This window comes from Salmo trutta, chromosome 31 (genome assembly GCF_901001165.1).
Source record: "Salmo trutta chromosome 31, fSalTru1.1, whole genome shotgun sequence".
In the NCBI taxonomy this organism is placed as follows: Eukaryota; Metazoa; Chordata; class Actinopteri; order Salmoniformes; family Salmonidae; genus Salmo; species Salmo trutta.
Genome location: NC_042987.1, coordinates 13,207,344 through 13,231,356, shown reverse-complemented (window position 1 = coordinate 13,231,356; position 24,013 = coordinate 13,207,344). Strand labels below are relative to the sequence as shown.

General features: G+C 41.1%; 1 protein-coding gene across 3 annotated transcripts in view; it reads right to left on the bottom strand.

Moving 5' to 3' along the window:
- Positions 1-4,610: 4,610 nt before the first annotated feature.
- Positions 4,611-24,013, bottom strand: part of LOC115169576 (gap junction gamma-1 protein-like) — a 39,422-nt gene continuing 20,019 nt past the window's right edge. For 2 of the 3 annotated variants that reach the window (XM_029725315.1, XM_029725314.1), the window contains exon 2: positions 12,216-14,210. In XM_029725315.1, coding sequence (XP_029581175.1) covers positions 12,928-14,190 — 1,263 coding nt within the window. In that variant the 5' untranslated portion in view covers positions 14,191-14,210 and the 3' untranslated portion in view covers positions 12,216-12,927. Of the gene's footprint in view, positions 4,699-12,215; positions 14,211-24,013 lie in introns of those variants that run through there. The other variant, XM_029725316.1, reaches the window with a different exon arrangement.

Below are 24,013 nucleotides of genomic sequence, written 5' to 3'. Positions count from 1 at the left end.
AAACCTGATTCAGTTACACCAGCTCTGTCAGGAGGAATGGGCCAAAATTCCCCCAACTTATTGTGGGAAGCTTGTGGAAGGTTACCCAAAATGTTTGACGCAAGTTAAACAATTTAAAGGCAATGCTACCAAATACTAATTGAGTGTATGTAAACTTCTGACCCACTGGGAGTGTGATGAAAGAAATAAAAGCTGAAAAAATCCTTCTCTTTACTATTATTCTGACATTTCACATTCTTAAAATAAAGTGGTGATCCTAACTGACCTAAGACAGGGAATTTTTACTAGGACTAAATGTCAGGAATTGTGAAACTGAGTTTAAATGTATTTGGCTAAGGTGTTTGTAAACTTCCAACTTCAACTGTATGTTACCAATACAACTTGATTTATAGTCTGTTTTTGAGAAATGTCATCATCGAATATTGCAAGAGCTTTCAGTGTCTGCTTATATGCTCCCTTTATTTATCCTACGGATCTGACTTGGTGTACAGGGAGAATACTGTAAGAACGGCCCATGTTCTGAATTCTGTCGTTGTACGTTTCAAAAGTGCTGAACAAATAGTTATATTGACTATGTCCGTCCTAGCTTGCTCATTAAAGTCTTAATCGAAATTACAGATTGCCTTTTAGTTTGTACATCTCAATTGTCAGTAGAAACCACATTTGTTTAAGCAAGTCAGCAATATCAGCTAGGCAGTAAATGAGGCTGAATGAACTATTTTGCTGCCGGACAAGGCTCTGCTGATAGCCAGGTGTAGTAGTGGCAAGGATTCACTCCATGGTGCTGAAAAAAAGTTATTCTGTTGGGACAGCTTTCTGTAGGCTCAAACAGTTTGTGGGCATCGTTTGTCACCGTTATAGTGCATACAGAGTTTGCCCCACCAAGATTTACATGCTAAAATAGCCACTGGCTGACACGATGGAGTAATTTCCAGACTTCTCAGATCTTCCTACCACATCAGAGCTTTTTCTGGGGAAGTGAGATCTGACTTGGGCCTCCCCTGGCTTGGGGCTGTTCCCTGCAAGGATGCAAACTGGTGAGGGCCCAAATAGGTGACACTTTTTCTTTTTGATACTGAAACATGCAAAAAAAACGCAGGTTTTAACTAATTAAACAACAAAGACTATGATCTACATGATCAGTCTCTGTGTGTAAAATAAAAAGTGGTTAATGTGAACCTAACACAACTAAAAACTGTAAGGAAAGCAATCCAATGTAATTTGTTGCCTAGACTTTACTGCAAATGCCACTCAAGTCTTGGGGAAAAAAACAATACACTAATATTGCAGTTAGCCATGACAGCCTTTATATTAGAATGTTTTTGACCACACATATCTAAATATTGCATTTAGGGAAAAAACAACTTAACCCTAGGATGCATAATTTATATTTAATTTATTTCACCTTTATTTAACCAGGTAGACTAGTTGAGAACAAGTTCTCATTTGCAACTGTGACCTGGCCAAGATAAAGCATTGCAATTCGACACATACAACAATACAGAGTTACACATGGAATAAACAAAACATACAGTCAATAATACAGTAGAACAAAAGAAAACAAAAAGTCTACATCCAGTGAGTGCAAATGAGGTAAGATAAGGGAGTTAAGGCAATAAATAGGCCATGGTGGCGAAGTAATTACAATATAGCAATTAAACACTGGAATGGTAGATGTACAGAAGATGAATGTGCAAGTAGGGATACTGGGGTGCAAAGGAGCAAGATAAATAAATAAATACAGTATGGGGATGAGGTAGGTAGATAGATGGGCTGTATACAGATGGGCTATGTACAGGTGCAGTGATCTGTGAGTTGCTCTGACAGCTGGTGCTTAAAGCTAGTGAGGGAGATATGAGTCTCCAGCTTCAGAGATTTTTGCAGTTCGCTCCAGTCATTGGCAGCAGAGAACTGGAAGGAAAAACAACCAGAGGAGGAATTGGCTTTGGGGGTGACCAGTGAGATATACCTGTTGGAGCGCGTGCTACGAGTGGGTGCTGCTATGGTGACCAGTGAGCTGAGATAAGGCGGGGCTTTACCTAGCAGAGACTTGTAGATAACCTGTAGCCAGTGGGTTTGGCGACGAGTATGAAGCGAGGGCCAACCAACGAGAGCGTACAAGTCACAATGGTGGGTAGTGTATGGGGCTTTGGTGACAAAACGGATGGCACTGTGATAGACTGCATCCAATTTGTTGAGTAGAGTGTTGGAGGCTATTGTATAGATGACATCACCAAAGTCGAGGATCGGTAAGATGGTCAGTTTTACGAGGGTATGTTTGGCAGCATGAGTGAAGGAGGCTTTGTTGCGATATAGGAAGCCGATTCTAGATTTAATTTTGGATTGGAGATGTTTAATGTGAGTCTGGAAGGAGAGTTTACAGTCTAACCAGACACCTAGGTATTTGTAGTTGTCCACGTATTCTAAGTCAGAACTGTCCAGAGTAGTGATGCTGGACGGGCAAGCAGGTGCGGGCAGTGATCGATTGAATAGCATGCATTTAGTTTTACTTGCGTTTAAGAGCAGTTGGAGGCCACGGAAGGAGAGTTGTATGGCATTGAAGCTCGTCTGGAGGTTAGTTAACACAGTGTCCAAAGAGGGGCCAGAAGTATACAGAATCGTGTCGTCTGCGTAGAGGTGGATCAGAGAATCACCAGCAGCAAGAGCAACATCACTGATGTATACAGAGAAGAGCGTCGGCCCGAGAATTGAACCCTGTGGCACCCCCATAGAGACTGCCAGAGGTCCGGACAACAGGCCCTCCGATTTGACACACTGAACTCTATCAGAGAAGTAGCTGGTAAACCAGGCGAGGCAATCATTTGAGAAACCAAGGCTGTCGAGTCTGGCAATAAGAATGTGGTGATTGACAGAGTCGAAAGCCTTGGTCAGGTCGATGAATACGGCTGCACAGTAATGTCTCTTATCGATGGCGGTTATGATGTCGTTTAGGACTTTGAGCATGGCTGAGGTGCACCAATGACCAGCTCTGAAACCAGATTGCATAGCGGAGAAGGTACGGGTCCAAATGTGTGTGTGTTATATTAAACATAGAAGAAGGGGTAAAAAAATGTCGGCAAGCAACTACTGGTCGAATAAGACATGGGAGAGATGACGAATTTTGGCAAAAATATTTATTTATAGACTATTACACTTGAAACAAATAGCCAAACTGAAAACTGCAGACATTACTAGTCGCTCCCCCGCGATCAAACCGACATAAAAAATAAAATGAAACGCAGCCTAACGTGAACAGAAATCTCAACTAGCAAGCAAGTCGCAGCAATGAAGAATTAAGTGCGTGCGCGTTCATGCGAAGGTAGGGGGGAGATTTTCGGCACAACACCGGCAAGGAGTTGTATACCAGTTAATACTATAGCGAATTGGTTAGGTTACTAACGTTAGCTGTCTGACTTTATTAGCCAGTTAATTTTCACACAATAAACTCAGTTATTTGATCAGCTAAGCAGGCTAATGTTGCTCAACATTTCTCTGGCTAGCTAAGGCTTACGTTATCGTTCAGGGGGACGCGCTGCTGTAACTGCCTTTGCACTATCTGCTGTCTTTCCAGAGCGCACGCTGATCCTATAACTAGCAAATTGGTTGTCTCTTGTCTCTTCAGTCGCGTGCAGCATTCTGTTGTTATGTGAACAATTGGCTGAGCCTTGGATACAGCCAGTATTGCTCCAAAGGCGCATCACTCGTTCGCTTACAGACAGAAATGATCCAACCCCCTCCCACACAAATTTTTGTCATCGGATCTACACCACTCACGTAGGTCACCTATTTTGGAATCAAAACGGTGAATTTCGCCGAAAGGTGACTAGTTTGCATCCCTGTCCATGAGGCAACACAGCCCATAGAAAAGCTCTGAACGGGCTGATCTTCACCTGACGGCAGATTTTATAAACCTTCAAATGTTTAAAAATGGTGTCTTTTATGGTGTTGTCACACTCGACCAGAACACCACAGCCCACTTCTGCTTCTTTCAATCTAAATAACAATAGGAGAAAGAACATGTCAACCATCATATGGGGGTGCTTCAAATGAATATCATGCCTGGGTTTCTAGTAGCTAACTTGAATTGAAACATTATCTAACTGCTGCACACCAGTGGAGGCTGGTGACTTGAAAAATTGAGGATTGGAGACCCACGGTATAGGCGCGGAAGGCACGGAGACCACAAAGCGTGTTTCAAAAATTGACAAACACTAATTATTTTAACCTAAAGCATTTAATAAAGCCATTTATAGTACAATATTATGGGTAATGGGAATGAGCGGCCTACTTGCACAGTGTTGGAAAGGGATCACAGCAGTGATTGACTGAGGGTATGAGGCATGAGTTGAGGTGTTCAGAGGCTTGACCAGTGCAGGACAGGATTTGACTGGAAGACAAAAAGCAATAACACAAGACACTACACAGTTAGACAAAAGAGCTAAGAATGAGTTAGTCCAAGCAAGGAGTAAAATCATTGATGTGTAATAATGTGATTGTGTATGTGATTTACTCTACATACAGTAATGAGAGAAAATTGATAGCGGTACTCACAGTGTTTGGAGAGGAAACATTCAATGTGCCAGTGGATGAGCGGGCACATGAGACGTCATGGCTTCAGTTCATGTCAGGAGAATGTTGACAATGGTAGAGGAGTGGAGTAGAAATTACCTCTTAATCAGGGAACAGGAGGGGACTTAGCTGTAAATACAAATAGCAGATACATTCCATTACAGCTGCACCATCGTAGGTTTGGACAACGAGTTTCTCTGACAGTTTCTCTGACAGTTTCTCAGACATCTCCAAATTCACGAAGTCAAACACAGACTGCGCATCTCGCCCACTTGACACATCAAAGTAGCCCAAGAAATGTTCCTAAATAAAGCCCTTATCATCCATATACCTGACGATAACTGACACCTGCAAGCAGACTGGTGGCACCATAGGTCCCAGAGCAGTGGGGCAATTGTTACCCCCTGATCACATTCACATTTTCTCCTGACAACCAAATGGACTATAAATACATGACGTTATTAATTAGTTGGCCCTGTACAGATGGACAGGGTGCATAGGCTGTTATGCAGCTGCTCTTATTAGTAGCCTACAGTTGATAAGACTGAAAAAAGTATTGTTTTCATCCCATACAGCATGTCAGATTTCTAATGTTTAGGTGTAGCCTAGGCTGCAGCAACATTTATGTCATTAGTTTTTGCTTCTGTCTGTCTGGAGTGATTATTTTCATCTTTGCTAAATAAATACAAGAGCAAAGTGCAAAGCCTACTTGAGCTCACGCGAAAAAAATGCGTCAACCTATCTCTTTAATCAAACTTTTAACGGATGATGCGATGGAAGATATCAAATCATTCAGAATTGTTTTCGACATCCCACGAAAAGATGTTCAGCATGTAAAGCATTGTGAAGTGCAGTTACAGGCGGCTTGATGAAAGGTTCCCTGTTAATTAACCAGCTATACATTTGATACCAGTTGGTATTGAACGCCCTCACCTTTTCATCCTTCTTCATGAAATCAATCTCAGGCAGAGATCGACCCTTGCTTTAACACATAGAACCCCCATAATGCTCTGTGGCACAATCCCGATGCGACACACTAGGTTCATTCTCTGATCCTACTTCTATGATTGGATGGACATGTCATGACGTGGCCCTCTTTGGGTATAGAAAGTAACCCTCCCTCTTTCTCTTACCACCACTCTCTCCCTCCTACACCCAGGCTCTGTTATCTCAGGTCATAAATTCCATGAGGAGACTCTCTTCCCCCCGGCCATGCGGTATAGAGAGAGGGTTCACAGTAGAACAAAGGAACTTCTTCTACCTCACAGAACTTGAGAACTGAACAATATCCATGTTTTGGAGAATGTGTAAACGGTCGGTGGAGAATCCAGCTACGACTGGTCCATTTTGTTTAATGTTGGTGACCTCATGAGAGACAATACAGCCACATTACCATAACTCTGTTTATATAAGAGTCTCCGTTATGAGATTTGCATCTAATTATTGTATAAAATGAATGAGTAAAGATGAAACTATTGTGAAATTATGTCATGTGATTTTAAACTGTTTAATGAAAGAGAATCCAATTCCCTTTAAAGTTTAACTAAGTCACTGGCCCGCCCCATGAGCAAAGACATTGATCTGGCGTTATTGGACAGACTTTTCTTCTGTTCCGAATATAACCCCCACCTGGAGAAGCCCACCTCAGACCATGCGTACCTCGGTTACCGAGAGGGCTAAGGTTTGAGTAGAGACCATGCATTCCTCGTTCATCTGAGGGAGCTAAGGTTGTAATGGTTGTTGAATTCCTAAACAAACCACGTGGAGCATTGGCTACACTGGTGGAAATAGTTCAACTCTGACACTATCGATACCGACAGAATAAGAGCAAATCTAATTATTCTAATTATTAGTCTGCAGCTATAATTTATGTCGACCTGGAATGCGAAGACCGACAACCGCCGAAACATCTATTCTACAAGAATATTTCTGAATGGGACTCTGAAGTATCCTTTCTAACCACGAAAGACTCCAGAGATGCAAAGAGAAGTTCAGATTAACTTTTCAACAGAAAGACTGACGATTCCAACAGAGATCACGACGACACACTGAGCGTAAATATATATATTGATTGCAATTATTCCCGAATGAGTGAGCGTTCATGTGCAAAGGATTGGCATTTCAGTTAATATAATTATCAACTGTGTAGTGTCTTTTGTCTTTCGCGCCCTTCTCAGTCTCTTTGTCTACCAAGCCGCCATATCGGTTTAGCCCACTAGGGAACATCCCTTATCATTTCCTTGTAACCATATCTACTTTGTTTGTTTGTTTATGCATTTCTGTGATTATTTAGTTAGTTAGTAAATAAATTATTAAGACAATTGACGTATGGATGATTCATAGTGAAGGCTGGGTTTGTGCAGATAACCAACAATTTACGACGTTTGGAATGAAACTATTGTGAGCTAAAGAATAATTCATTAATTAGAAGACTAATTGATCAGACATTAAAATATCTGAAGAGTTATATTAGGAAAAGTATAACTTTGTAATCTGAAGATTTTCCTTGGTACCCCGACTTCCTAGTCAATTACATTTACATGATTAGTTTAGTCACGTAATAATAATTACAGAGAATTAATTTGATAAAATAACAGTCTTCACTTTAATGATGCCAAAGACACGACAGACAACATGTCAATTCATTCTGCAAAAGCTTTGATTGGTTGGAGGACGTCCTTCGGAAGTCGTCATAATTACCATGTAAGTCTATTGAAGGGGGCGAGGCCTACCAGCCTCCAAGGTTTTGTATTGAAGCCAATGTAGCCAGAGGATAACGGAAGCTAGCTGACCTACACTATGGTTCTAGCCTCGACAGTGCTGTTGAAGTTAATGTAGACCTTCATTGCAAAACAGTATATTTTAACCAATTATTTGGTGACATATGAACATATTTAGTATAGTTTAATCTAAAAAGGATAACTTTTTAAATGTTTCACTTTTTTATTTTTATGAGATTTCTGAAGAGGATGGTCCTCCCCTTCCTCCTCTGAGAAGCCCCCACTGCTGCACACTAACTTTAGTGTGTAATTCAATGGCTAGATAAGCAAGCTACGCCCATAAATGAGGTTCTGATGTAAACATGTCAGTAACAGCATACAATAAAAAGGCATTAGTGTGTGTGTGTGTGTGGTTATTTCTATGCAATGACATGTAATTAGAGACACACCAAGCATTTTCATCTAGGTTTATTATTAGTTTTAATAAAACACAGGAACAATCTTAACCATTTGAGGCACTTTGGAGTATCATAATGCTAAAGGCAGAATTATGTATCTACAATAAACAACGCAGAAAACAACTTGATTAATTTACACTAGCTATGTTTCCATTAACTTGGCCAGAGATTTTTTTGGTCGACATTTAGAAAGTTTGCATAAAAAATAAATGCAACAATTGGCTGAAAACCAGCAGGCTCCGGACCTCGTAGGGTAAGAGTTGAGTATCCCTGACCTAGAGTGTCAAACACAAATTAAATGGTTGAAGTATTTCCATTATCCATTTAGGCAAATTGCGCATTAATAAATTGCCTGTGTGCCCTTCCATCTATCTGTTTCATGCCTCAGGTAGCCCGCAAAACCCAGCATGGATAGTATGCAGTATGCAAGAATTGACTAATATTTGCCATTTCTAATCATTCTAATTTGCCAACGTATCGCCACAGTCCGTGCAATGGTTGAACTTGCACTCTTGTAGAAAAAAAATAATTGGATGGTGATACTTGGGTAACACTTTACTTAACAGCCAATGTCATAACACATTATGACACGGTTATAACCATGTCATAATATGTCATAACAGTTTATAACCTGTCGTAATATGGTCATAACACTGTCATGACCAATATATTTACACCTGTTGTGACATATATTGCCTCATTTTATGGCTGGTTAACACCCCTACTCTTATGATAAGAGAGTCATGACACCCATTTAAAAATCCACCCCTGTCGAACAGATAAAAATGTTGTCGATCTTTCGAACATTTCTCCTATGGCTGCCATTTCCATTCAATGTGTCGCAATGTTTTTGTTGTTGTTGCAACATTGCTTTTGTCTAATAAATCTGGGTAAATGGAAACATGCCTTCTGAAAGTTTTAAAGGCCCCGTGCAGTCAAAATTCTGTATTTCCTGTGTTTTAATATCATATTGTACAACACAGCTGATGAAATTTAAGACTATAAAAGTGGGACTTAACTTGACTCATCGCGCTCTAGCGACTCCTTTAGGCGGGCCGAGCGCTTGCAGACTCATTTCTGTTGTCAGTTTAAAAGTGTTTCCTCCGACGCATTGATGCAGCTGGCTTCCGGGTTAAGCGAGCAAGTGTTGAGGCGCGGCTTGGCAGGTCATGTTTCGGAGGATGCATCAGTTGACCTTTGCCTCTCCCAAGCCCGTTGGGGAGTTGCAGCGATGAGACAAGATCGAAACCAAACAAGGGGGGTAAATTGTGATAGGTGAGATGGGCTGAGAGTGGCTGAGTGGTTGGATTAAAGAATTTATGTTTGGTAATGTATTATTGTTATGTGATTGCTTTATATAAAAGTATCATGTATGTAAAATGTGTATGCAAAATGTGTATGTGAAATGTATGTATAGCAGAAAAGTTGTAAAAAATGAAAAAGACATGTCCTCCAAAGATGGGTTAATAATTAAATATATATACATTTTTTTATATCATGAAATTGAGGAGAAAAAGGGGGTAAAAATAAATTAAATCCTTTTCTTTTTCAAGACAGATGCCTAAATATAAGAAAATATGGAGTCAACTTAAACTTATGAGGATATACACTGAGTGTACAAAACATTAAGGACACCTGCTCTTTCCATGACATAGACTGACCAGGTGAAACCAGGGGAAAGATATGATCCCTTATTGATGTCACTTGTTAAATCCACTTCAATCAGTGTACAGTGCCTTGCAAAAGTATTCATCCCCCTTGGCATTTTTCCTATTTTTGTCACGATCGCTATCTTTGAACTCCCGATCATAAATAAACCAAGGCGCAGCGTGCATGGAATTCCACATCTTTTTAATGAAAATGAAACTCACCAAAACAACAAACAGAAGAAAAACGTGACATTCTGGGGCTGCTCAAAGGCAGCTACACAAAAACAAGATCCCACAACTAAAGGTGGAAAAAAGGGCAGCCTAAGTATGATTCCTAATCAGAGACAACGATAGACAGCTGCCTCTGATTAGGTGTTTGCAACGCCAGGGTTGTGGGTTTCATTCCCATGGGGGACCAGTAAGGAGAATTTTTTTTAATGATATGTATGAAATGTATGCATTCACTACTGTAAGTCGCTCTGGATAAGAGCATCTGCTAAATGACTCAAATGTAAATGTAATGTAAATGAACCATACTCGACTCAACACAATGAAATAGACAAACTAAATTTTGTTTTATTACAACCTGTAATTTAACTGGATTTTTATTTGGATTTCATGTAATGGACATACACAAATAGTCCAAATTGGTGAAGTGAAGTGAAAAAAATTGCTTGTTTAAAAAAAAAATATATATATTAAATGGAAAAGTGGTACGTGCGTATGTATTCACCCCCTTTGCTATGAAGCCCCTAAATAAGATCTGGTGCAACCAATTACCTTCAGAAGTCACATAATTACTTAGATTGCACACAGGTGAACTTTATTTAAGTGTCACATGATCTGTCACATGATCTCAGTATATATACACCTGTTCTGAAAGGCCCCAGAGTCTGCAACACCAATAAGAAAGGGGAACCATGAAGCAAGCAGCACCATGAAGCCCAAGGAGCTCTCCAAACAGGTCAGGGACAAGTTGTGGAGAAGTACAGATCTCGGTTGGGTTATAAAAAATATCCGAAACTTTGAACATCCCACGGAGCACCATTAAATCCATTATTAAAAAATGTAGAGAATATGGCACCACAACAAACCTGCCAAGAGAGGGCTGCCCACCAAAACTCACAGACCAGGCAAGGACGACATTCATCAGAGAGGCAACAAAGAGACCAAATATTACCCTGAAGGAGCTGCAAAGCTCCACAGCAGAGATGGGAGTATCTGTTCATAGGACCACTTTAAGCCGTACACTCTACAGAGCTGTGCTTTACAGAAGAGTGTCCAGAAAAAAGTAATTGCTTAAAGAGAATAATAAGCAAAGGCGTTTGGTGTTTGCCAAAAGGCATGTGGGAGACTCTCCAAACATATGGAAGAAGGTACTCTGGTCAGATGAGACTAAAAGTGAGCTTTTTGGCCATCAAGAAAAACGCAATGTCTAGCACAAACCCAACACCTCTCATCACCCCGAGAACACCATCCCTGTGGGGATGTTTTTCATCGGCAGGGACTGGGAAACTGGTCAGAATTTAAGGAATGATAAATGGCGATTAATACAGGGAAATTCTTGAGGGAAACCTGTTTCAGTCTTCCAGAGATTTGAGACTGGGACGGAGGTTCACCTTCCAGCAGGACAATGATCCTAGGCATTCTGCTAAAGCAACACTTGAGTGGTTTAAGTGAAACATTTAAATGTCTTGAATCTGTGGTATGACTTAAAGATTGCTGTATACCAGCGGAACCCATCCAAATTGAAGGAGCTGGAGCAGTTTTGCCTTGAAGAATGGGCAAAAATCCCAGTGGCTAGATGTGCCAAGCTTATAGAGGCATACCCCAAGAGACTTGCATCTGTAATTGCTGCAAGAGGTGGCTCTATAAAGTATTTTGGGGGGGTGAATAGTTATGCACGCTCAAGTTTTCAGTTTTTTTGTCTTATTTCTTGATTGTTTCACAGTGAAACATATTTTGCATCTTCAAAGTGGTAGGCATGTTGTGTAAATCAAATGATACAAACCCCCATAAAATCTATTTTAATTCCAGATTGTAAGGCACAAAATAGGAAAATGCCAAGGGTGAATACTTTCGCAAGCTACTGTAGATGAAGGAGAGGAGAAGGATTTTTTAAGCCTTGAGACAATTGAGACATTGATTGTGTATGTGTCTCAGACAAAAGATTTAAGTGCCTTCGGACGGGGTGCTGTAGTAGGTGCCAGGCGCACCGGTTTGTGGCAAGAACTGCAACGCTGCTGGATTTTTCATGCTCAACAGTTTCCTGTGTGTATAAAGAATGGTCCACCACCCAAAGACCAACTTGACAACTGTGGGAAGCATAGGTGTCAACATGGGCCAGCATCCCTGTGGACACTTTCGACACATGTACATTTATACATTTTAGTCATTTAGCAAATGGGTACAACTCAATATTAGGAAAGTGTCCTTAATGTCTTGTTCACTCAGTGTACATCTTCTACTATGTGCATTGTACTGTATATGTACAATGTGTTAAAATGTAGCAAAGTAAATTCATTCATTATCTGCCCCACAAAAACAGCAGAAATTATCAGAAATTGGTTGTTCAAATTTTCAAAACAACAACCTACTTACATTTTTCTTTCACTTCTTCTTTAACTAATCTTACAACAAAGCTTTGAAAAGTAGAGTGAAATAAAATCTTACTCTATGGAGAACAGTGTTGCTTAAACTTCTGCTGATGAAACACCATTTGTCCTATAACATTTCACATCTTATCTTTCAATATAACCCATACATATCCAGCAATTCTTCCTCAAATAAATTATTAATGCATATTTTTTTAAATGTCTTAATACAACTCAAAATTAGTTAAAAGGTTCCAAGTGCAAATCTGAACAGTTAGTAATTTCTAGATTACTTTTCACATTTGGTTCACTGTCCTTTTCTTAAACAACATCAGGATTCAATCGTAGTGCCATTAAAATGTGCTTACCACGGTATTGCTTTTAACTAGTTACAATTTAAAAAAGACAGACTTGCAAATTGTCATAGTTTTAAAGACATTATAAATATATTCTGTCAAATTAATCCAGTTCAAAAGCAAAAGTAAACATAATTCAAAATATATTGCCATCATGGTTCATTTTATATCTCCCTATATTCGTAAGTAGCTAAAATTAGAAATGTTTGACTAAGCAACATATGCATATATTAACTATGTTCAAGCTATGTTATTTAAAGCACAAAAAGACACCCTAATAATAGGATACACTACTACTGTATTTAGTGATATCTTCATGTTTGTTTTTCCTTTTTGTTTACCATTGTTTTGATATCACATGTAAATAGTGCCTATTTTGTGTGCTCCTGATCCGACACGTCACACTGCTGGTTTCTCCTTGTGACAAAGCTAAATCTATTCAGGCAGTGCAATCGATTCACGCTCCAATGCTTTTAACTATCTTGTCTCATTTCACATCTTCCATTATCCACAGAATATGGTCCTGGAGATTGAAAATTACTTTTCACTAAGATTACTGTACCACGTGAAGTTAATAATTCCTAAATCCATACAGAACTCTTTCCATTTTTTACAACGGTCCCAGCTTTCTCTGTAGTGGCTGATTTCGGCCTGGCTCCTTGTTTCTCCTGGGTTGTGTTGACCCTGATTTGCTCTGCCATGGTGCTTACAGGACTACTTGTCCTCGAGGTGGGCTGGTTCTTGTTGGTGTTGTAGGTCTGGAAGGCCATTTCGAGCTGCTCCTGGGCCACCCGTAGGTGGCGGTGCAGGCTGGCCAGGTCCGAGGGGATGTTGTCATCTGGACTGGTGCACTCTTGGTTATGTTCCTGGACATCGTTGGCCATGTTCTGCTCATGGTGCATAATTAGACTGTTGGGGATAATCCGGTTGGGCCTGTCTGACTTCATGACCAGGTTGTACCCGGGGGGAGAGGCGGGGATGTTATGGGAGTACGGGTAGCTGTACGAGGGCCGTCGAGCCCCCTGATTCCTCTTCTTGCGGAGAGTGTCTCGGAATGTTCCAATGCTCAAGTGGAACATCTCACACACGTTGAGGAGAAGGCAGAGGCAGCTGACGACATACATGATGAGCAGGAATATGGTCTTCTCCGTCGGCCGAGATATAAAGCAGTCTACATTGTGGGGACAGGGCACCTTATTGCACACATATGATGAATTAACACGGAAGCCGTAGAGAAGATACTGGCCCGCCAGGAAGCCGATCTCAAACACGGCCCGGGACAGTAGCTGAAGGACATAGATTCTCATCAGGCCCTCTTGCATGATCCGCCGGCGGCCGTCATGTTTCTGCGGCTTGGTCGGCTCAGGCTTGACTTCTTGGGCTTCCACCATCTCCTCCTGGTAGATCATAGGCTCTACGTCGTTGTCCTCATCCTCCTCCAGCACCTCCTCATGCGGGTGGCTTTCCATCCACCTTTGAGCGTGAATGAGCTTCTTCCGGCGGTGGAACTTCCGGCGCTCCAACTCGGAGGTGCGGGCTATCTTGTGGATGGCGTAGCCCAGGTACATTACCGAGGGGGTGGAGATCATGATGATCTGGAAAACCCAGAAGCGGACATGTGAGAGTGGGGCGAATGCATCGTAGCACACGTTGTCACAACCGGGCTGCTTGGTGTTACAGGTGAACTTGGTCTGCTCGTCAGAGTAGATGGACTCGCCCCCCACGGCGGTCAGCACAATGCGGAATATGATGAGCACTGTGAGCCACACTTTCCCCACAAAGGTGGAATGGTTGTGGATCTCTTCCAGAAGACGTGTGAGAAAGCTCCAGCTCATGGTGGTCATAGAGGCATTTCAACTACAATCTGGAAACACATAAAAAGTATAATTAACGGTTTAGTTGAATAAAAGAGATACAAGAACTAACAGAACTACACACAACTCATACACAACACTCAACAGAACTAGTCACAGCTCATACACAACACTCAACAGAACTAGTCACAGCTCATACACAACACCAAATCAAATTTTATTGGTCACATACACATACAGTTGAAGTTGGAAGTTTACATACACCTTAGCCAAATACATTTAAACTCAGTTTTTCACAATTCCTGACATTTATCCTAGTAAGAATTACCTGTCTTAGGTCAGTTAGGATCAAAACTTTATTTTAAGAATGTGAAATGTCAGAATAATAGTAGAGAGAATGGTTTCAGATTGTATTTCTTTCATCACATTCCCAGTGTGTCAGAAGTTTACATACACTCTTAGTATTTAGTAGCATTGCCTTTAAATTGTTTAACTTGGATCAAACGTTTTGGGTAGCCTTCCACAAGCATCCCACAATAAGTTGGGTGGATTTTGGCCCATTCCTCCTGACAGAGCTGGTGTAACTGAATCAGGTTTGTAGGCCTCCTTGCGCGCACACAATTTTCAGTTCTGCCCACAGATTTTCTATAGGATTGAAGTCAGGGCTTTGTGATGGCCACTCCAATACCTTGACTTTGTTGTCCTTAAGCCATTTTGCAACAACTTTGGAAGTATGCTTGGGGTCATTGTCCATTTGGAAGACCCATTTGCGACCAAGCTTTAACTTCCTGACTGATGTCTTGAGATGTTGCTTCAATATATCCACATAATTTTCCATCCTCATGATTCCATCTATTTTGTGAAGTGCACCAGTCCCTCCTGCAGCAAAGCACCCCCACAACATGATGCTGCCACCCCCACGCTTCATGGTTGGGATGGTGTTCTTCAGCTTGCAAGCATCCCCCTTTTTCCTCCAAACATAACGATGGTCATTATGACCAAACAGTTGTATTTTTCTTTCATCAGACCAGAGGACATTTCTCTAAAAAGTACAATCTTTGTCCCCATGTGATATAGATATATTCCTGACATAGATATGTTTGTACCTGTTTCCTCCAGTATCTTCACAAGGTCCTTTGCTGTTCTTCTGGGATTGATTTGCACTTTTCGCACCAAAGTACATTCATCTCTAGGAGACAGAACGAGTCTCCTTCCTGAGCGGTATGACGGCTGAGTGGTCCCATGTTGTTTATACTTGCGTACTGTTGTTTGTACAGATGAACGTGGTACCTTCAGGCGTTTGGAAATTGCTCCCAAGGATGAACCAGACTTGTGGTCTACAATTTTTTTTCCGTGGTCTTGGCTGATTTCTTTGGATTTTCCCATGATGTCAAGCAAAGAGGCACTGAGTTTGAAGGTAGGCCATGAAATACATCCACAGGTACACCTCCAATTTACTCAAATGATGTCAATTAGCTTATCAGAAGCTTCTAAAGCCTTGACATCATTTTCTAGAATTATCCAAGCTGTTTAAAGGCACAGTCAATTTAGTGTATGTAAACTTCTGACCCACTGGAATTGTGATACAGTGAATTATAAGTGAAATAATCTGCCTGTAAACAATTGTTGGAAAAATGACTTGTGTCATGCACAAAGTAGATGTCCTAACTGACTTGCCAAACCTATAGTTAGTTAACAAGAAATGTGTGGAATGGTTGAAAAGCAAGTTTTAATGACTCCAACCTAAGTGTTCGCAAACTTCCGACTTCAACTGTATTTAGACAGATGTTCTTGTGGGTGTAGCAAAATGTTTGTGTTCCTAGCTCCAACAGTGCAGTAGTATCTAACAATACACACAAATCTAAAAGTAAAAGAATGGAATAAAAAAAATATATAAATATTTGATTGAGCAATGTTGGATTGGCATTGGTTAAAATACAGTACAATAGAATACAGTATATACATATGAGATGAGTAAAGCAGGATGTAAACATTATTAAAGTGGCTAGGGTTCCATTATTAAAGTGGCTAGTGATTCCAAGGGCAGCAGCCTCTAAGGTGCAGGGTTGTGTAACCGGGTGGAAGCCGGCTAGTGACGGCTATTTAACAGTTTGATGGCCTTGAGACAGAAGCTGTTTTTCAGTCTCTTGGTCCCAGCTTTGATGCACCTGTACTGACCACGCCTTCTGGATGATAGCGGGTGAACAGGCCGTGGTTCGGGTGGTTGATTTACTTAATGATCTGTTTGGCCTTCCATTGACATAAGGTCGCTGTAGGTGTCCTGGAGGGCAGGTAGTTTGCCCCCGGTGATGCGTTGGCCAGACCGCACCACCCTCTGGACAGCCTTGCGGTTGCGGGCAGTGCAGTTGCTGTACCAGGTGGGGATACAGCCCTACAGGATGCTCTCAATTGTGCATCTGTAAAAGATTGTGTTGGTTTTAGGGGCCACAACAAATGTCTTCAGCCTCCTGATGTTGAAGAGGATCTGTTGTGCCTTCTTCACCACACTGTCTGTTTGGGAGGACCATTTCAGATCAAGAGTGATGTGTACGCAGAGGAACTTGAAGCTTTCAACCTTCTCCACTGCGGTCCCGTCGATGTGGATAGGGGCGTGCTCCCTCTGCAGTTTCCTGAAGTCCACGATCAGCTCCTTTGTTTGGTTGACGTTGAGTGAAAGGCTATTTACCTGGCACCACTCTCCCAGGGCCCTCACTTCTGCCCTGTAGGCTGTTTCGTCATTGTTGGTAATCAGGCCTGCTACTGTTGTGCGGCTGCAAATTTGATGATTGAGTTGGAGGCGTGCGTTGCCACGCAGTCATGGGTAAACAGGGAGTACAGGAGGGGGCTGAGCATGCACCCTTGTGGGGCCCCTGTGTTGAGGATCAGCAAAGTGGAGGTGTTGTTTCCTACCTTCACCACCTGGGGGTGGCCCATCAGGAAGTCCAGGACCCAGTTGCACAGGGCGGGGTTTAGACCCACGTCCCCAAGCTTAATGATGAGCTTGTATGTGTGCAGTGCGATGGCGATTGCATCTTCTGTGGATCTATTGTGGCGGTAAGCAAATTGAAATGGGTCTAGGGTGTCAGGTAAGCGAGAGGTGATTTGATCCTTAACTAGCCTCTCAAAGCACTTCATGATGACAGAATTGAGTGCTATGGGGCAATAGTCATTTAGTTCAGTTACCTTTAGTTTCTTGGCTACAGGAACAATGGTAAACATCTTGAAGCAAGTGGGGACTGCAGACTGGGGTAGGCAGAGATTGAATATGTCCTACTCACAGCTCATACACAACACCAACATAACTAGTCACAGCTCATACACAACAGCAACAGTGTCACGCCCTGATCTGTTTCACCTGTCCTTGTTCTGGTCTTCTCGTCCTCCGGATTTTTGACCCTTGCCTGTCCTGACCCTGTACCCGCCCACCTGACCACTCTGCCTGTCCCTGACCCTGAGCCTGCCGTCCTGTACCTTTGCTCCATGTCTGGATTACTGAACTCTTCCTGTCCTTGAGCCTGCCTGCCATCCTGTACCTTTGCTCCTACTCTGGATAATCGACCCCTGCCTGCCTTGACCTGTCGTTTGCCTGCCCCTGTTGTTACAATAAACATTGTTACTTCACACAGTCTGCACTTGGGTCTTGATTCCTGATAAACAGAACTAGTCACAGACCACACACAGCACCAACAGAACAGCTCAGTTTGTTGTTTTGGAAAGTTTGTTGTTTTGAAAGCGTAATGAAAAGTTTCTTAGTAGCTAGCTACCTTTTGAGTTTGGATCCCGCGAAGCAGTTGGCATCAGATGCTGGAACTGCTACTCTCCGTCCAGTGATCCTGCCAACCAAGGCAAGGTCTGAGGAGCTATTTCGCATAGTGGCTAGCCTAGCTGCTAGCTAGCTGCCTATCAAGCTAGCTGAGTTTTCTTGAGGGCTTGAACGCAGCCAGCAATGCGGTTAGCCATTGTGGCTGGGAATGTGGATTGTACTGGGCTTGTGGCTGTCTAGATCCCTGCTGTTTGTTGTTGTTTTCAATCTTCCCAGCGACCTGCCCTGTCTGGAACTGCGAGGAGTAACAGTGTAACCTACGTTTCTAGCTACCATGGTAAAGCACAAAGCCGGCAGGAGGAATGTTGAAGACAGTGGTGTCTCTCAATCACAGGTGAAGGATTTTTTTAAAGAACAAAAAGAGTTCTACAAGTAGTTGTTACAACAACAACAAAAATACCTTAAAGTGTTTTGTTCAAATACTGGTGGAGTCAACTAATAAAAGAATAGAAGACCTGACCAGAGAGGTCCAGGACCTGAAGAACAGTTTGCAGTTCTACCAGGGTCAGCTTGATGAGTTTAAACAGGAGAACGTCAAGATGACAGCAATCTGTCAGTCATTGAGAGAGGACATCAGTTCTGTGTGTGAATCCATGATGACAATGATAGAGAAATCAGATTATCTCGAGGGACAATCAAGTCGGAATAACATGGTTATGGGCAGAGTTGCAGAATCTCCACATGAGACCTGGACGGAGTCTGAGGACAAAGTGAGAAAATGAAGATGGACCACAGGAAGATTGAGGTGGAGCGTGCCCACAGAACTAGAAAACCCAACACCGGCCCAGGTGACAGGCCCAGGCTGATAGTCGTTGAGTTTCTGAGGTTCAAGGACAAGGTAGCTGTTCTGGAAAGAACCAAGAACTAGAGAGGAACATACAGTATTTCTTCCTCAATGAGGTCTATCCTGAAGCTGTGCGCCAGAAGAGGAAAGAATTTATCCCAGCAATGAAAGCTGCATGGGGACATTGCTTACATCCGCTATGACACTCATTGTCCACCCTCCCCCTCAAAAGCCTGGAAGAGATGAGAGAGCCAAGCCTATGGGTTCGTAGCTTCAACCCCACAGCACACACACCAACTGATTAATGGACTGCTGAATGCATATGTTTTTCTCTTGCTTTGTTTGCTCTTTTCCATATTATGTCTATCTCTGATAAGCTACCCAGGAAAGGGCTGAAAACAGCCCATATTAAAAGTAATTAATTATTCTTAGTGCAAGGCCCATTTTTCTCAATTTCCGCCTGAATGATGTGCCCAATGTAAACTGCCTGTTGCTCAGGCCCTGAAGCCAGGATATGCATATAATTGGCACCATTGGAAAGAAAACACTTTAAAGTTTGTAGAAATGTTAAAATAATGTAGGAGAATATAACACAATAGATATGGTAGGAGAAAATTTTGTTGAGAGAGCGACCATGGTCTTACAATGGAAAGTATAAGGGCATATTGGAAATGAGTGTGTCAGCAGTCTATGTTCAAGGTTTCAGGCTTGTAACTTCAAAAATGAAGAAGAAATACTCGTTTTAGTACAGGGACACAGTCTTGGAAATTCATGTTTGCGCGCATCATGAAGAAAGGACACACCTGCTAAAATCAGTTTCCTATTGAACATACTTCTTTCCGTAAGAAATATTATAGTTTGATTACATTTTAGAGTATCTGAGGAGTGAATAGAAACATAATTTGATCTGTTGAAACAAAGTTTCTGCGTAGATTTTCGGATTCCTTTCTCGGCTTGTTGAACGAGTGGATTACTCAAATCGATGGCGCCAACTAAACTGACTTTTAGGGATATAAAGAAAGATTTTATCTAACAAAATGACACTTCATGTTGTAGCTGGGACCCTTTGAATGACAAATCAGAGGAAGATTTTCAAAAAGTAAGTGAATATTTAATCGCTATTTGTGAATTTATGAAAAATATTTTGATGTGGGGCGCCGTCCTCAAACAATCACATGGCATGCTTTCGCTGTAATAGCTACTGTAAATCGGACCGTGCAGTTAGATTAACAAGAAATTAAGCTTTCAACCGATATCAGACACTTATATTTACCTAAATGTTTAATATCCATAGTTTTTAGGATTATTTATTTGAATTGCGCACCCTCCAGTTTCACCGGAAGTTGTCCCGCTAGCGGGACAGCTAGCCCTAAGGAGGTTCATGAAATCAATAACTTGCTAACATCAGATAAAATTCATATATTAGCCATTTCTGAGAATCCATTAGATAATTAATTTGATGATACAGTAGTAGCAATACAAGGATATAACATCTATAGAAGAGACAGAAATGCTTATGGGGGAGGTTTTTCTGAATATATTCAAAGCCATATCCCTGAAATGCTTAGAGAAGATTTTATGTTTTGAAGTCTTGTGGTTGCAGGTTAACTTGGCACATTTAAAGCCTTTTCTTTTGGGTTGTTGCTATAGGCTACCAAATGCAAACAGTCAGTATCTAAATAAAATGTGTGAAATTCTTGATTGTGTATGTGATGTAAACAGAGGTCTACTTTCTTGGGGACCTGTATATTGACTGGTTTTCATCAAGCTGTCCACTCAAGTGAAGTTTCTCACTGTAACCTGTGCCTGTAATCTGGTTCAGGTTATTAATCAGCCTACTAGGGTGTTTACAAACACTACAGGAACAAGATCATCCAGATGTATCGATCACATTTTTACTAATACTGTAGAACTTTGTTCTAAAGCTGTATCCGTACCCATTGGATGCAGTGATCACAGTATACGGGCTATATCCAGGAAAGCCAAAGTTTTGAAAGATGGGCCTAAAATAGTCTATAAGAGATCACACAGAAGATTTTACTGTGACTCTTATGTGGATGATGTAAAAAATATGTGTGGGTATGATGTGATTAAAAAGGAGGATCCAGACACTGCACTTGATGAATTTATGAAATTGCTACTTATTGATAAACATGCACCTGTTAAGAAACTGACTCTTAGAATTGTTGACCTCTACAGGATTGGTGTCCCTAAACCGGGATGGTTGTTGCTAATGTGCGCTAATGTGACTAGAATGACGTATACAACAGCCAACTCTCCGGGACATAGACATGTCTTATATGGGCAGAAAGCTTATATTCTTGTTAATCTAACTGCAGTGTCCAATTAACAGTAGCTATTACAGAAAAAAAGACCATGTTATTGTTTGAGGAGAGTGCACAACAACAAAAAACATTTATCACGTCAACTGGTGTGATACATTCACCTCTGAAGGTAAATGATGTACTTACATTCAGTAACCTTGCTCTGATTTGTCATCCTGAGGGTCCCAGAGATAAAATGTAGCATAGTTCAGTTTGATTAAATCCCTTTTTATGTTTAAATGTAGGATTTGGGGTCTACAGTTTGACCCCACTGCTGTCTCTGGCTCCACTCCCACTCCGCCCGGACATCTAGATGTGTGAAAGTTAGTGTATAAGCTAATGGTCCATCATGTATGACATTCCTGGGAGTGTGTAAACTTACATTTTGTATTACCATAGCATTTGTGTATGTTCTCTATAGTTATGTACTTGAAAATGTATCAATTGACCAATTCGGCACATTTAGGCAAACCTCTGGCAGACTTGATACAAAATATTTGGTAGTGATGTAATTCTTCACTGGATCAGTCTTAAACTTTGTACACACACGGCTGCCTTCTGGTGTCCAAAATCTAAATTACACCCAGACTCCAATCTGAAAGTATGGTCTTTCTATTTTATCTTTTACCAGATCTAATGTGTTATATTCTCCTACATTAATTTCACATTTCCACAAACTTAAAAGTGTTTCCTTTCAAATGGTATCAAGAATATGCATATCCTTGCTTCAGGTCCTGAGCTACAGGAAGTTAGATTTGGGTATGTCATTTTAGGCAAATATTTTAAAAAAGGGTCAGATCCTTGCTTCATGGATTGATGAGGAATTGAAAAACTGTATGGTTGAAAGAGATGGGGCAAAGGGAGTAGCTAATAAGTCTGGCTGCACATCTGACTGGCTGACTTACTGAACATTGAGATATTATGTGACTAAACTCAACAAAAAGAAGAAGAAACTGTATTATGAAGCCAAGATCAATGATATAAGAATGATATATACACACAGGGGCGGAAATCCCGGGGGGGCACGACCCCCCCATCCTTGGAAAAATATGATTTGTCCCCCCCAATATATCACAAAAACATAACTATGTAATTTAAATAATATTAATAATACGCAATGAAAACAATTGTGCTGATTATAGACACTTAATAGCGCGTTTTTAAGTTTCAAAAGATTGCGACCCCCCCACCCTTTGCCTCACAATGTTTTGATCCACTGCCAGTTCCTTAGTTGGCAAGATAACAGAGGGGTCGTATCTACTGTCTGAAAGGCACTCAATGCACGTAACTGACGTGAGGTTAATCCAGTAAATCGCGCACACACACTAGCTGAATATGCAGAGCATAGCGTGCAAATATTAACTATTAAGCTAGCTAGTACCTATTCCATTTATGTGGCCTCGTCAAAAATGGAATCTTTGCTATCGTCAATTTATTCCAAGATCCAAGATCAGCATGCAGATGATGTAAGTTAGTGCTTCAAAGTCCCTGCGATAAGGTTAGCGATAAACTGAAGTCCAAACTGAACAGAACTACACTCTCTTCTACCATTGTCTTAAATATATTTAATGGTCTCGTTGCAAAAGCTAAATTGTCGCAAGGGAACTTTTATTTATTTATTTTATTTCACCTTTATTTAACCCGGGTAGCAAAGATTATAGCAAACATCACTGAAACGGAATTGGTGCTCGCTAGCTTTGCAAATTCAGCTATTGTTGGAAGCCAGCCAATATGAAACAAACTATTAAAATTACAAAAGGTGAACTCATACAGCTGTCAACTCTTGTCATTTTAATCCGTTTCACATTTGCTAGCTACCTTTTAGATCGAAGCCCAAATAGAATGATAAAAGATAAGATGATAGAAGCCCATCTCCTACTGTAAATAACCTACACACTGTGTGTGTGTGTAGCCAGCCAGCCAGCAAGGTAGAAAAATGGCAGAAAAATAAAAGACGGACATCAGAGTATTTTTCAGTACACCAAAACGCAAAGTAAGAACCCTAGTAGCCTAATATCTCAAAGACTAGTTGATAAAATGTTCATAAGAAAGAAATTATATTCTAATGGAAATGTTTCACAATGATGTCATTAGGCAGAGCAGGCAACAGATGGCACACAGACAGCAGAGTTGGGGACAGATATGCAGGGACAGACTGGCAGAGACAGGGAGTCTCAGGTAAGTTTGTTGAGTCTTTGTTTAGCAACATTATGAAAGGTTCTCCATTTTTTTGACTTGTAAAATAGGAACATAATTGGAAAATGCCATGGATACCCCCACTCTCAACTTAAACTGGTGACTGAACTAAGATTTGTTAAAGGCAATGGTATTGCTGTTGTGATTAGTTGTGTAGTTTTGGGTACCGGTAGTTAGGAGTACGGCAAACACCTTATTTCTTTGGTTCCTCAATATACATTTACCATATTACAATGTAGGCTATGTGTTACAGCACTACTTTTGGTGTCCCCCTCAGGAATTGCTCTTGAGAAAATGTAATGTAATTGTCCCCTCCAAAGTTGATATCAGATTTTCGCCCCTGTATACACACTGTCTATGGTTATCCCAACACCACAATCAAGACCATCCGGCCTATACACCATGTCTATTAGTTTACTCAAATACTCAAAACACTGGTACCACCTACATGTACTCACACAACCACAAACCCCCCTGTCTGTCCCACTCAGAGTTTATTGATGACGGAGGACAACCCAAACCAGAGGGTTTTTGCATTTTCACATGACCACCTGTACTCCTAAGCTCTGTATTAAAGTAACTGTCCAGTGAAAATCTTACTTTTAAAAGTTCATATTCTGTTAACTCATTCCCAAATAATGTTGCTGACTCGTCCTATTCTCGTATTTGTGGCCAAAGCATAAATTGGAGAAAAATACACTTAAAAAACCACACCTCAAACAGACC